Here is a 13,537-nt window from a genome sequence, read left to right as displayed (position 1 = left end):
AGCATGTATATTGCTTAATGAGATTTTATGTGCTTGCTATAGTCACCTTTTTAAAAATGCCCTTTCCCAGCTTAGTATTAAATAAATGATGTGTGTCCTTTCACACAAGATGCTTCTAATTTCCTTCAAGGAGAGGGGGTAGCTCAATGAAATGTGAACAGTTTTGGTTTAGATTTTCATCTCCCCCTGCCCCTCTCTCTCTCTCTCTCTCTCTCTCTCTCTCTCTCTCTCTCTCTCTCTCTCTCTCTCTCTCTCTCTCTCTCACACACACACACACACACACACACACACACACACACACACACACACACACACACACACACACACACACACACACACACACACAAAGAGAGAGAGAGAGAACATAATGTTATATTCATATGCTTTTACTTTGCAATATGTTCAGTGGCTCCAGTCTCAGCAGCTACTCTGATGCTCTGTTAATCCTATCATTTTGGAAGCAAAGGCTTTCTTGAATGATATATGTTGCAAAGTTGCATTCACTAAACCTGGCCCATTTGGTATTTCCCAGGGCTTGGAAGGTAGCGTGTTACAAGTAACTGTGTTATCTTTAGCCCATTACTTTTCCAAGTAACAAGGACATAATGGCAGTGTTTTTTAATGGAATGATCAATGTTCCATTTGGCTCAGAATCCCTGTGTAAATGTAAATAGAAGTTTAAAACAGACCAGAGGATACCTCAAATACTCTGTTCCCTGACAGGCCTTCTTCAGTAGCTCAAAATGTTAGGAGGTCTCTTGTGCAATAGGAAATCTGTCCAGTTGCTATCTGAGACATTTTCTGATAATTTTGGACCTTTGTTACACCGCTGACCATTGCTATTTTTAATCAAAACAGCACAAATCAGTGAAATGAAGTCACTTCGATTTGATGCTCTTCAATTTCACTCTCTGTTCTGGTACTACACAAAGGCTATGCAAGTTACTTTCCAAGTCAACTATATTTTATAAAATTTTTGAATATATTTCTGTTTAGGCTACAATCTCATATGTCTGGAAGCAAGTACAGTTATACCTACTGGGATGTAAACCTTTACAGGATTATGTTATTAACCTTGTCTAAGCTGAAAAATTGTAATTATTCTTTTTTTATTTATTAATTGTATTTATTTACTTATTTTGCCCAGCGTGCTTTGGAGTGATGTACAAAGTTAAAAACAATAATGGAGTACAAACTCACCAGAATAAAAACAATAACAAAATATGTTTCAAAATAAGTCCAAATAATAGTATAATCAATTAAAAGCGCAGGAGAGGCAGTATCAGTTTAACTGAGTGCTTGTAACTCAATAGGGGCAAACCCTGCTTTCTCAGAACCTCAAGGGATGAAATTTATTGCTAATTATTTTTTTATTTGCATAGATTCGGTGGAAGTATATGATTGTAGATGAAGGCCATAGAATGAAGAACCATCACTGCAAACTGACTCAAGTGCTGAATACACATTATGTCGCCCCAAGAAGAATTCTCTTGACTGGAACTCCACTGCAGAACAAACTGCCAGAACTTTGGGCTCTCCTTAATTTTCTTCTTCCAACCATTTTCAAGAGTTGCAGCACCTTTGAACAGTGGTTCAATGCCCCTTTTGCCATGACTGGAGAAAGGGTACTTGCTGGGCTTCTTTGTTTAAATTTAAAAGTCACAGATATTACAATGCAGACAAATAAAAACTCTTTTAAAGCAATGGCGATAGCATATTCCTATTTCCTACTTTAATATAATAATGTTCTATCTTGAAATTCTTAGAAATGACATTTAAGGTTTTTGGTCTTCCAGATTCTATCCATGTATACTATATAACTTAAACAGGGCAAAGTTTTTAATATATTTTTTTAAAAAGTATTCTTTCATTCTCTTCTTTCAGGTGGATTTAAATGAGGAAGAGACCATTCTGATCATTCGGCGTCTCCACAAAGTTTTACGACCCTTTCTGTTAAGGAGGCTGAAAAAAGAGGTTGAATCTCAACTACCAGAAAAGGTTTGTTTAGGGGAGGCTTTCATTAACTCCACTCCTTCAGAGGTATAAAGTGGGCCAGAGTCCACAAAGACAAAGCATTTGCTTGATTCCATATTTACTGATGTGGGCAGTTTGATAATTTTATATGGAGCAAAATCTTGTACTCAGGCATTTCTGGTACTGAGAAACCTTGGGAATCCTACATTTTTTTTGCTCTGTTCATTTCTCTTTGTTTCTGCTATAGGTTGAATATGTGATTAAATGTGATATGTCAGCACTTCAGAAGATTCTGTACCGCCACATGCAAGCCAAGGGAATCCTCCTTACAGATGGCTCAGAGAAAGACAAGAAGGTAAGAAGATTCAGTGCTTAACACTGAGAATTGAGATGCTTGGTATTTTCCAGAATAAACCTTCCCTAATCAAGAGGACCGAGCCTTGTCAACTAGGACTTGAAAAAGACAAAAGATAGCTTAGTAAGAAGCTTTCACTATATACCAGACACAGGCAGTAACAAATAGGTGATGGAGAGGTGGAGCATGGTGATTCATGGAAATCAGCAATATTAATTAGCACAAATAGGCACCGACTGTTTACTTAGTATCCATGGACTATTAGGTTAATCTTTTTGCAAGGGGCAAAATGTGCTGCAGAGGTAAAGGTAAAGGTAAAGGTTCCCCTTGACAATTTTTGTCCAGTCGTGTTCGACTCTAGGGGGCGGTGCTCATCCCCGTTTCCAAGCCATAGAGCCAGCGTTTTGTCTGAAGACAATCTTCCATGGTCACATGGCCAATGCGACTTAGACACGGAACGCTGTTACCTTCCCACCGAAGTGGTCCCTATTTATCTACTTGCATTTGTATGCTTTCGAACCGCTAGGTTGGCGGGAGCTGGGACAAGCGACGGGAGCTCACTCCGTCATGTGGATTCGATCTTACGACTGCTTGGTCTTCTGACCCTGCAGCACAGAGGGTTCTGCAGTTTAGCCCGCAGCGCCACCACGTCCCTGCTGCGCTGCAGAGGACCAAAAATTAATAATAATAACATTTTTGTTGTATGTGATACCTGCAGTATACCATATATTGTGACCTAAATTCAGTTGCTAGCCCAGACCCATTGAATCAGTTGTTGAACAGTGAGTGAATATACCGTATTTTTCGCTCCATAAGACGCACCTTTCCATAAGACGCACCAATTTTTTAGGAGAAGAAAGCAGGAAAATATAATCTGTTTTCTTCGCTCCATAAGACGCACAGACTTTCCACCCCCGCTGTTTTGTGGGGAAAAAGTGCGTCTTATGGTGCGAAAAATACGGTAAATCCCATTGATTCAGTGGCTCTACTCTAGTTGGGAATATCTCTAGGTGCGAGGTTCTGCTTTCCTATATTGCACTTAAACATGACTATTCTTGTGTTACTTCCTCAGGGAAAAGGAGGAGCCAAAACTCTTATGAATACAATTATGCAGTTGAGGAAGATATGTAATCACCCATATATGTTTCAACATATTGAGGTAAATTGATGTGCTTTTGTCTATTTTTGAGGCTAATATGCTTAAAGGGTAATCTTTTGCTTTATTCTAGTCCCAAATAAATTAATACCTGGCGAGGTCAAAATGTGAAGTCTGCTTTAGAAACCTTCCATGAAAGTGTGGAAGGGTTGTTTTTTGTTTTTTTGGTAATCCCAGGGCAAGGGAGCATGTGAAAAATGCCAAAATAAATAAATTAAATAAAAAATAAATAAATTGGCAGTTCTGTGACAGGAACAGGAAAATGTACCTCCATGTTACTAAGGAAATTGAGTGGCAATCCAGTGTTGCTTAATTGCTTCCATTCTGTTTTAAATAGTTTTCTGCTTTGAGAATCCTTTGCAAATTGGACCATTTGATATCATAAAATAGCAGCCAGGAAAAAGTAGCTTGTTAAGGATAATGCACATGCAATCTGTCTCCAAGGTGCTGTTGAGAGTTTAAGATAAGAGCCAGTATTCTTCATCGTCGTCTTCTGTGAATGCAAACAAAAGGGTTAAGTCAGCGCCAGCGTCGGGCCTTTCGGAATGTTCTTGAGCTCTGTAGAAAAAGAAACATAGTTTAATACTGCCTATACTGCACATGCTCCGCCCGCCCAAGCCTCAGTTCCATTTCTCCGCCATGCGAAGTGGTTCCTTTCGGCTTTAGCTCTGCTAAATTCTGTTTGCTGTTCGTTTTACTGGGTTTTTCAAACTTAGCGTGCTTATTGACTACTCTTTCTGCCTTACGGACTCTGTTTTGGTCTTCCGGATTTTCCGTGTTACTCTGGCTGGGGTTTACCCTTTTCCTGCCATTTGTACTGGCTGAGTCTTAGCTCTATCGGTCTCTGCCTATGCCCCCACCCACCCTCTGGCCCCTTTAGCTGGTGCGTGGTTTGCTGTGGTAAAATCCCGTACCATGACGGACACGACACCTGTCTTTTTTGCCTTGGAGAATTGCATTCATCACAAAATTGCAAGCGCTGCAAGGCTTTTACTAAAACTGCTTTGAAGGCACGACAGCAAAGGCTAAAGTTGCACTTGTGGGATTCTGCTCTGTCAGCCTCTAAACCGTCCGCTATGGAGCTCCCGTCTCCTGCTGCCACACACACACACCCCGTGCTGAAGGTAGTCCTCACCAGATACCTGCTGCTAATCCTTCTGAAGTGCCTGCTGCCAAGCCAGCAAAGAAGCCGTCTGCAATTAAAAAGACATCTTCTTCTAAGGCTGCTTCTGCTGCCAAGCCTGCAAAACAAATGAAGACTAAACAGTCAGTCAAGAATAAAGATTCTGCCCAGCAGCTTCCTCCCATTTCCTCATCTCTTCCCTCGCCAATTTTGGGGGACTCATCTAGGGACAAGGATTCCATGTCGGAGGCAGCCCCTTCGCTCCCTCCCAGGCAAGCAGAGCCAGTTTTACCCCTTGGCGCTCCCTCCCTGACGCCAAGCCAGCTTGTCCAGGTTACTGCAAGCTTGGGTTCAGCCCCTTTGAGCCCTGTTTCCACCGGGCGGGCATCTTTGGCTCATTCCATGTCTCCAACTCCCTCCCGTCCAGCCTCACCTCCGCGGAAGAAAGCTGAAAAAAGGAAGCATGTTTCTGCCGATCGACATCGATCACCCCATAGGGACGGCAAAGGGAAACATCGTCGTTCTCGACGTAGAAACAGATCGTCTTCGGATGATTCATCCACCTCAGGATCGAGGCACAGGCGACGTTGTAGAAGGAATGCCTCTATGTCCTCCTCTTCGACATCATCAGACCATCGTCGACGTCATCGGCATGTCAAATACAGTGGTGCCTCGCTTAACGAGTGCCTCGTTTAGCGATAAATTCGCATAACGATGTGGTTTTTTAGAAAATAATATGCACCGTATAACGATGTTTCCTATGGGCGATTTTCGCTTAGCGAAGTTTGGGACCATGCTTCGCATAACGAATGCGATTTTAGGTCCCCTGCTTCACTTAACGATGTTTCTTTTTTCAATTTAAAAAGTGTCTTAGAAGGGTCAAAACCGGTTCTAAATGCTTGGATTCGTTAAAGGACCCCCTAAGTCGTGTGCAAACCTGATTTGGCTTTGATCTGACTTTTTGTTAATTTATGGTGAATTTTTTTTTTCGGCCCATAGGAACCAATGGAGCTGTCAAAATCTGACAGCTCCATTGGTTCCTATGGGCCGAAAAAAAATTCACCATAAATTAACAAAAAGTCAGATCAAAGCCAAATCAGGTTTGCACATGACTTAGGGGGTCCTCTAACGAATCCAAGCATTTAGAACAGTTGCTGAGTCTTCGTTAATTTTTTGTGAATTTCTTCTTCCCCCATAGGAACCAATGGAGCTGTCAGATTTTGACAGCTGTCAAAAGTTGGGGGAAAAACATTCACCATAAATTAATGAAAAGTCAGATCAAAGCCAAATTAACTTTTGCATCTGTTTTAGAGGGTGAAGAAGCTAATCCAAGCATTTAAAACCATTTTTGACCCTTTTATGACACACTTAAATTTGCAAAAATTGACTTTGCAAAGCCATTGAAATGCATGGAGTCAGCTTCAATACATTCCAATGGAGGAAACATTGTATCGTTTAACGATGTTTCCTATGGGTTTTTTCGCTTAAGGACGGCAATCCGTGCCTATTGGAACGGATTAACCGGTTTCCAATGCATTCCTATGGGAAATGGTGTTTCACATAACGATGTTTCACATAACGTTTTTTTTTGAACCAGTTAAAACTGTTATGCGAGGCACCACTGTATATATATGTGTGTCCTTTTCGTCTGCATCGACACCCCCCCACCTCCACCCCCCCGCGGAGGCATCAACGTCGATGCCGGGAGGAGGCTGAGAAATTCCTTCAGACAGCCCCGCTTTGGGCTAAACCAGCGGATCCTCTATTACTTCTGCTCCGATGTCGACAGCACTGCCACCTCCACAGCGTGCTACTACTGCAGCACTCGACGTCGAGCCTCGACGTCAGAACAGGAGCCATGAGATGTCTTCTGAGGATGAAGTACCATTCTCTTCTCAAGCCTCTGATTCTGATGGTGACCTGCCTCAACAGCCAAAGACTGATGAGCTGCCAGTGGGAGAGACGGTTGAATCTGACACTGGTGATCCGCATGATTCCTCTCCATCTGAGGATTTTTCTTCCTACTCCCAGATGTTATCGAGATTAGCGAAGACTCTTAAGTTGCATGTGGACGAACCCCCACCTCCGGAGGAGGATCTTATATTTGGGGCTATTAATAAGGAACGGTTCCCACCTCCTAGTTTATCCTATTTACCGGCTTTGCTGGGAATTATTAAGGAACCTGGGTCCATCCTTTGATTGCAGTCCCGTTACCTAGACGCACAGAGAATATGTACAAGATCAATGGTGATGATGCTAAATTCCTTCTGAAGCATCCAATTCCTAACTCCCTGATAGTCGAGACCAGCTTTACCAAGCCGACTGGGAGAGCTCATGTTATTCCAACAAATAAGGAGGGGAAGAAGCTAGAAATGATAGGCAGACGGCTCTACTCCCTTATTTCATTCATGTTGCAAGTAGCTAATTACCAGACTGCCTTAGGTGCTTACCAGAAGCAGCTATGGCTGAAAATTCTCCCAGGTTTAAAGCTGTTACCTGAAGATATGAGGCAGGGGTACCTCAACACCTATGAGGAGGCCCAAACCGTTTCCAAGCATCAGAGGAGTGCCACCAAGCATTCGGTGGAGGCGGCTGCAAGGATTCTTGTATCTGCTGTTACTCTTCGCAGACAGGCATGGCTTCGGTCTGCAAATATTCTTGATGACGTGAAAACCAAGGTGGAGGACTTACCCTTTGATGCCTCGGGTCTTTTTAATGAAAAAACCGACAGTCATCTTGAAGAGCTGCACAAGGCCAAAAAGACGGCTAAATCCTATTACATTCAGCCTCAGCCCAGATTCAATAGATATCAGTGGAAGAAGCCTCCGGCCAATATAATCAACCTTCTCAACAATACAGGTAATTCAAAGTGCAATCTCAGTTCAGGTCTTCACAAGGTACTTCTTCAACCTCTACTTATCATGCTCAGCCTTCCCAGCGACATCAGTCATACAAGCCTCCTGCCAAGAAACACAAGCAATATCTTTGACTCGAAAGCAATATTGCCACTCCCCACTCCAGTGACAAGAGTACAGCCATTTATTCAAAATTGGTCCACCATCACAAGAGACTCGTGGGTTCTAGACATCATCCACTCTGGCTACCAGCTAGAATTTATAGAATATCCTCCTCTAGGTCAGGTAGAACACACATCATTCAACCCTGCCCTAGAGGAGGAGGTTCGCTCCTTGTTGGAAAAACACACTATTCAGAAAGTGCCAAAAAGAGACATTGCAAACGGTTTCTACTCAAGATACTTCGCTGTTCCCAAAAAAGATGGAGGAAGAAGACCTATCATGGACCTAAGGACCCTAAATACTTACCTTCGACCACGCTGGTTCCGAATGGTGACGCTGGAATCTATCATTCATCTGCTGAAAAGAAAAGATTGGTTTGTGGTTATAGACCTGAAAGACATGTATTTTCACATAACGATTCATCCCTCACACTGCAAATTCCTGAGGTTTGTCTTTCAAGACGTCATCTACCACTTCCTGGCTCTTCCGTTCGGCCTTGCGACACCCCCCCAGACGTTTACAAAGTGCATGGCACCTGTTGCTGCTTACCTGAGACTAAATGGTGTCCATGTTTTTCCATACATCGAAGACTGGTTGGTGGTCGCCCCGTCCAGACGCAGGGCCCTGAAAGACACAAAATTTATTCTACATGTGCTTCGGAATGTAGGTCTCAAGATAAATTACAAAAAATCTCATTTGACTCCCTTGAGAGTCATAGATTTCAGCGGGGCCACAATAGATGCTATCAAAGGCCGCATCTTCCTTCCACAAGAACAGATCCAAATGATTCTGAAGGCTGTAAAGAAGTTCAGGGCAGGAGCTACAGTTTCTGCGCTACATGCTCAGCATCTCCTGGGCCTTATGGCGTCGACAACTCCAGGCTTGGCTTATGCTCGACTGAAACTCAGGTCTCTACAGGTGTGGCTTCTTTCCTTCTTCGACCCTCTTCGACATCATCAAGGAAAGTGTCTTTGAGTCACACCATAGTTGGCACAACAGCTATAGTGGTGGAGTTTTGTACCACACCTACAAGTAGGACGTCCATTTCAACCTCTTCATTTGACTGTCCAAGTCACCACGGACGCAAGTCCCACAGGTTGGGGGGCGCATTGCAGCCAACATTGCATACATGCTCGATGGTCAGTTCAAGAACAGATTCTCCACATCAAACACCTGGAGATTCTGGCTGTCATCAAAGAACTCAAAGCCTTTTCCCCCCCTAGTACATGGTGGCGGGGTACAAATAGTCACAGACAATACCACGACCACGTACTATATAAACAAACAAGGGGGCACACACTCTCACTCCCTGCTGTTTCTAACAGTGACATTTTGGGAATGGTGTTACCGCCATCACATTTTTCGGGTGGCATTTCATGTGTTGACGGAAGACAACGTGCTAGCCGACGAACTGAGTCGACATATGAGTCAGATGCACGAGTGGGAACTGAATGCCGAGGTGTTCGACGATCTGTGCCGTCATTGGGGCACTCCTGCCGTGGACATTTTTGCCACTCAAACCAACAGGAAATGTCCGCTTTATGCCTCCAGGGCAGGTTGGGGACAGGGTTCTATGGGGGATGCCTTCATGATATCATGGACTATTGGTCTTCTCTACCTGTTCCCACCGTTTCCTCTAGTCCAGAGGACGTTAGTCAAACTTCGGCAAGAGTCTGCAGAGGCAATTCTGGTGGCACCTTTCTGGCCACGTCAGTCGTGGTTTCTGACCTTAGCATCAATGGCAATAGACTCGGTGACACTTCCGCTTTTTCCCGCTCTACCTACTCAGGATGCGGGCAAGGTGTTCCACCCGGACCTCAAGATGATACATCTCGTTGCCTGGAGGATATCCCCGAGATTAAGGAAGTTTTAGACAAGTCTAAAAGGGCATCAACTTCTCGGCTGTATGGGTATAAATGGAGAAGTTTCCTCAAGTTTACCGAATCTAAGGGTCTCGCCTCACATCCAGTCACCCTCTCTACTTCGTTGCAGTTTCTGCGCTACCTGTTTGATTTCAAGTTAACTATTTCTACTTTAAAAGTTTACATTGCTGCTATCGTTTCCTTCCAACCTCGAGGTTCACCTGCTTCCCGTTTGTTTTCTCATCCTACGGTTAAAGTCCTTCAAGGGACTTACACATTTGCAACCCCCTGTTAAATGGCCAGTACCGCAATGGTCATTTCATCTGGTGTTACACTCCTTGATGCGTCCACCGTTTGAACCGATGGCCACATGTGATCTCAAGATGTTATCAATCAAAACTTTATTTTTGGTGGCTTTAACTTCAGCCCACAGGGCCAGCGAGCTGGCTGCTCTTCGAGCTGATCAACCCTTCTTACAGTTTTTTCGGGACAAAGTGGTGTTGCACACTGATGTCTCTTTTCTTCCCAAAGTGGTCTCTGAGTTTCATTTGAATCAACCTCTTATACTGCCTACCTTGTTCTCTGAACCTGCCAGTGACACGGAGCGCATGCTCCACACCTTGGATGTCAGAAGAGCACTTGCCTTATATGTTTCACGGACTAAGGAATTTAGGTTATCTCCTAAACTCTTTCTGTGTTATTTTGGACAAAAGAAAGGTCTCCCTGCATCGCCCTTATCGCTCTCGAGATGGCTTGTTTCTGCAATATCTTTGGCCAATGAACTCCAACAGAAGGCGCCATCTGAAGGTTTATGTGCTCACTCCACCAGAGCAGTTGCCTCTTTTACAGCCCTCCTATGTGGTGTCGATTTGCCTGACATCTGCAGGACTGCTACTTGGTCTAAAGCTTCCACCTTTATCACTCACTACAGATTGGACCTGAGGGCTAAGAGGGAGACAAGGTTCGGAAGAGCTGTATTGGCATCCGCCCTTCAGTGACAGCCCTCCTTCCGGTGAGTTAGCTTGCTAGTCATCCTTTTGTGTGCATTCACAGAAGACCACAATGAAGAAAGAGGGGTTACTTACCTGTAACCATGGTTCTTCAAGTGGTCATTCTGTGAATTCACACAATCCCGCCCGGCCTCCCCACTTTCCGTCACTGAATATATATATAGCTCATGCTTTCTTATCTGTGGCGGATAAATGGAACTGAGGCTTGGGTGGGTGAAGCATGTGCAGTATAGGCAGTATTAAACTATGTTTCTTTTTCTATAGAGCTCGAGAACATTCCGAAAGGACCGACGCTGGTGCTGAATTAACCCTTTTGTTTGCATTCACAGAATGACCACTTGAAGAACCATGGTTACAGGTAAGTAACCTCTCTTTTTTAAAGTGGTTAATTTCAGTTCCTTTGGTCTGCTTTGTGAATGGGGTTCTGGTATTCAGAATCATTTGGGGTTGTGTAGTAAGAGCAGATAGGCTACTGCCCAGAGCCCATTTAGAATATCACTTGGTGGAATGGTATAGCTCCTTATTTCTGAACTGAACGAAGCCCCTGTTACAAGCTGTTGTATAACTGGGGTTCAGTGTTGATAAATAGCACAGAAGGGTGATATTTAGGTTGATGTATTTACAAGTTAGGTGTCTGTTTACCCTTACAGAGACAATTACGTAGGCTACACCTGCTTTTCCTCTTGGCAAAATAATAAATGGTAGTATTGACTATGGAGACAGTAACTGGCAGTTTGTAGAAGAGGGGTGGACATAGTGCAGTCTTGGAATAGAGATTGGACTGCATCTCTCAGCAGCCCTTGCCAATGTAGCTAATATGGAGGGAGATGGAGTCCAACAAGATTTGGAAAGATCACCCTTTCCCTCCCCATGATGTAGAAAGCTTCCAGGTAGAACTGTGGATGCCACTCCTTCACACTACCCGCAAGTGTATCATTGCTGCTTCCCCTCCCTTGTCTTTAGCACTAGTAATTTGATTCTTTCTTCTGGTTGGCTGTCCAGACTAAATGACTTTTTTCTGCTCACATGTGGTGAGATCTACCCAGAAAGATTTCATTATTGATCCAACATACACTGGAGTCATAAGAAACAGGAAAAGTTTATATTGATGGGTATCTACTGCAGGGTGTTTCCTCCTCCTTTATGCAGTGGTGCATAACAAACCAATAATGGAAAGCTTTGTGTAATGTGTGATGGCCAGCACATTCGGCTGGATCCAGAGCTAGACTTGCATTGTAAGGAATATGTGTCCAGTGCCCCCCCCCAAAAAAAACACCCTGTTCTAGAGAGGGGAAACTATTTGGAGTATCTTTCTTACAGCCGAGGAGAGCTGCAGGAAAGAGGGACTGAAAATCCAGCTGCCACCATCAGCATTGGGTTAGATATATGGTTGTTGTTTTTTTGTTGTTTTTTGGGGAGGGGGTTGTAAGCCAGGAATAAACCAGGGTTCAGAGGTGATATGAATCTTCATGTTTCTGGTTTGTTTTCCTTGACTTGCACAAAAGGAGGAGCACCAGCACATTGCTCATTCACAGTAAGACGGGATAATCTAGCAATTCTTCTTTATTGTTATGTGCAAATACAGCAAATTAGTCAAGAGGCTGTCCTGACATTAATGATCCATTCTTTTCTACAAGGCATAAATTTATTGGTGCATGGTGAAAATGTTCATACATTATTAAGATAAATGATGAATTGCATAATACACTTTTTATTGGTCCTTTATTTGCTAATCTAGCATTTCAATAATGTGCAAGCAGAGTGTCAGTTAATTCACATAAATGTTTGCTACAGTGTGGTTGATGCACTTGTAAGATAAATGCCGTTTCTAAAAACCATTATTTCAAAAAACAGTTGCACTACAAGTTTTGTGCTTGTAGTTTAGAAAGTTTGTAAGTTTCAAAAAAAAAAAAACAACCGCAGGACTGGATGTCTTTCAATCTAGAAGTGATGAAGAATTCACTGTTATTTTGCAGGAATCCTTTGCTGAACATTTGGGCTATACAACTGGTGTCATCAATGGGTAATATGTTTTTTTCTCTGTACCTATCCCATATTTCTTTGTGTCCTTGACATAAAACTTTTTTTAATTGGTCTCAAGAACAGTTTATTTATTATAATAAATTCATTCCGTAGGTAGTGTTCTCTAGTGTTCTTAAAAGTATTTCAAAGAAAATATGTGACCCATTCAGGAATAGAAACATAGGAAATGCTCTGCTGGTTCCCTCTTAAAGGCATATTTATATTTAATCCAGCATTCTGGGACTGGAGTGAACAGAGTGTGAGGGCAGAGAGCCACATGTTGCCAAATCTGGCCCATGCTGCCAGTAAATAGAAGGTTCATTGAGACATGCTGTTGTTTTTATTCCCTGTCAAGTCACTTCTGATGTAGGGTGATCCTATGAATTAATGACCTCTGGAGTTGTCATTGTCAACTTTGCATTCCAGGACTCCAGTGGCAGAGGCTGACAGCATGGAGTCTGAAATTTTGGGGCTGGGAGGGATTTTCCCAGAAGCCACTATGCTATTTGTGGGCCTTTCCCTTTGATTTTGCCCTTGGTCAATCAGAAGGGCCAGGTGTGTGGTTAATTTATTTATTTATTGCATTTATACCCCACCCATCTAGTCAATTGACTACTCTTTAAGCTTCTCAAAGAGAGAAGGGTTTCACTCCAGTCCACTGGACTTTTTAATCTCTTTGTTACAGCTTTTGGGCGGGGGGAGTTTTTAGGCAAGAGGATGGATCCAGACAGATGGAGGAAAGGATAGGCAAGTGTGTGACACCTCCAAGGCAATGGAGAGACCAAGAACAAGGACAGCTTCAATGGTGGCAGGCTTACATGGGTGGCAGGCTTACATGGTAAACCCTGGGTTCTGGGCAGGCAAATCGCCTTATGCAGATACATGCTCCATGCTAGCCCAGAACTATTGGCAGCTGTCACCAATGAACTTGTGGTCTTTCCTTCCAATGTTGTTTTGTGCTTATTCCTATGTCCCAGCTTCCGGCAGCATTTAAATTCAGATGACAAAGTAGACTGCA

At 43.3% G+C, this 13,537-nt stretch overlaps 1 protein-coding gene across 5 annotated transcripts in view; it reads left to right on the top strand.

Annotated features, from left to right (window-relative positions):
• SMARCA2 (SWI/SNF related BAF chromatin remodeling complex subunit ATPase 2) overlaps nucleotides 1-13,537 on the top strand; it is a 152,066-nt gene that overhangs the window by 86,310 nt on the left and 52,219 nt on the right. For all 5 annotated transcript variants that reach the window (XM_020801559.3, XM_078385052.1, XM_078385051.1 and 2 more), the window contains 5 exons: nucleotides 1,383-1,625; nucleotides 1,885-1,998; nucleotides 2,222-2,329; nucleotides 3,402-3,488; nucleotides 12,474-12,520. In XM_020801559.3, the coding sequence (XP_020657218.3) occupies nucleotides 1,383-1,625; nucleotides 1,885-1,998; nucleotides 2,222-2,329; nucleotides 3,402-3,488; nucleotides 12,474-12,520 (599 nt within the window). The remainder of the gene's footprint in view (nucleotides 1-1,382; nucleotides 1,626-1,884; nucleotides 1,999-2,221; nucleotides 2,330-3,401; nucleotides 3,489-12,473; nucleotides 12,521-13,537) is intronic.

The sequence above is a fragment of the Pogona vitticeps genome, chromosome 2, assembly GCF_051106095.1.
Source record: "Pogona vitticeps strain Pit_001003342236 chromosome 2, PviZW2.1, whole genome shotgun sequence".
NCBI lineage: Eukaryota > Metazoa > Chordata > Lepidosauria > Squamata > Agamidae > Pogona > Pogona vitticeps.
The sequence above is the reverse complement of the archived record's forward strand: the minus strand, read 5'-3'. Positions and strand labels throughout refer to the sequence as shown.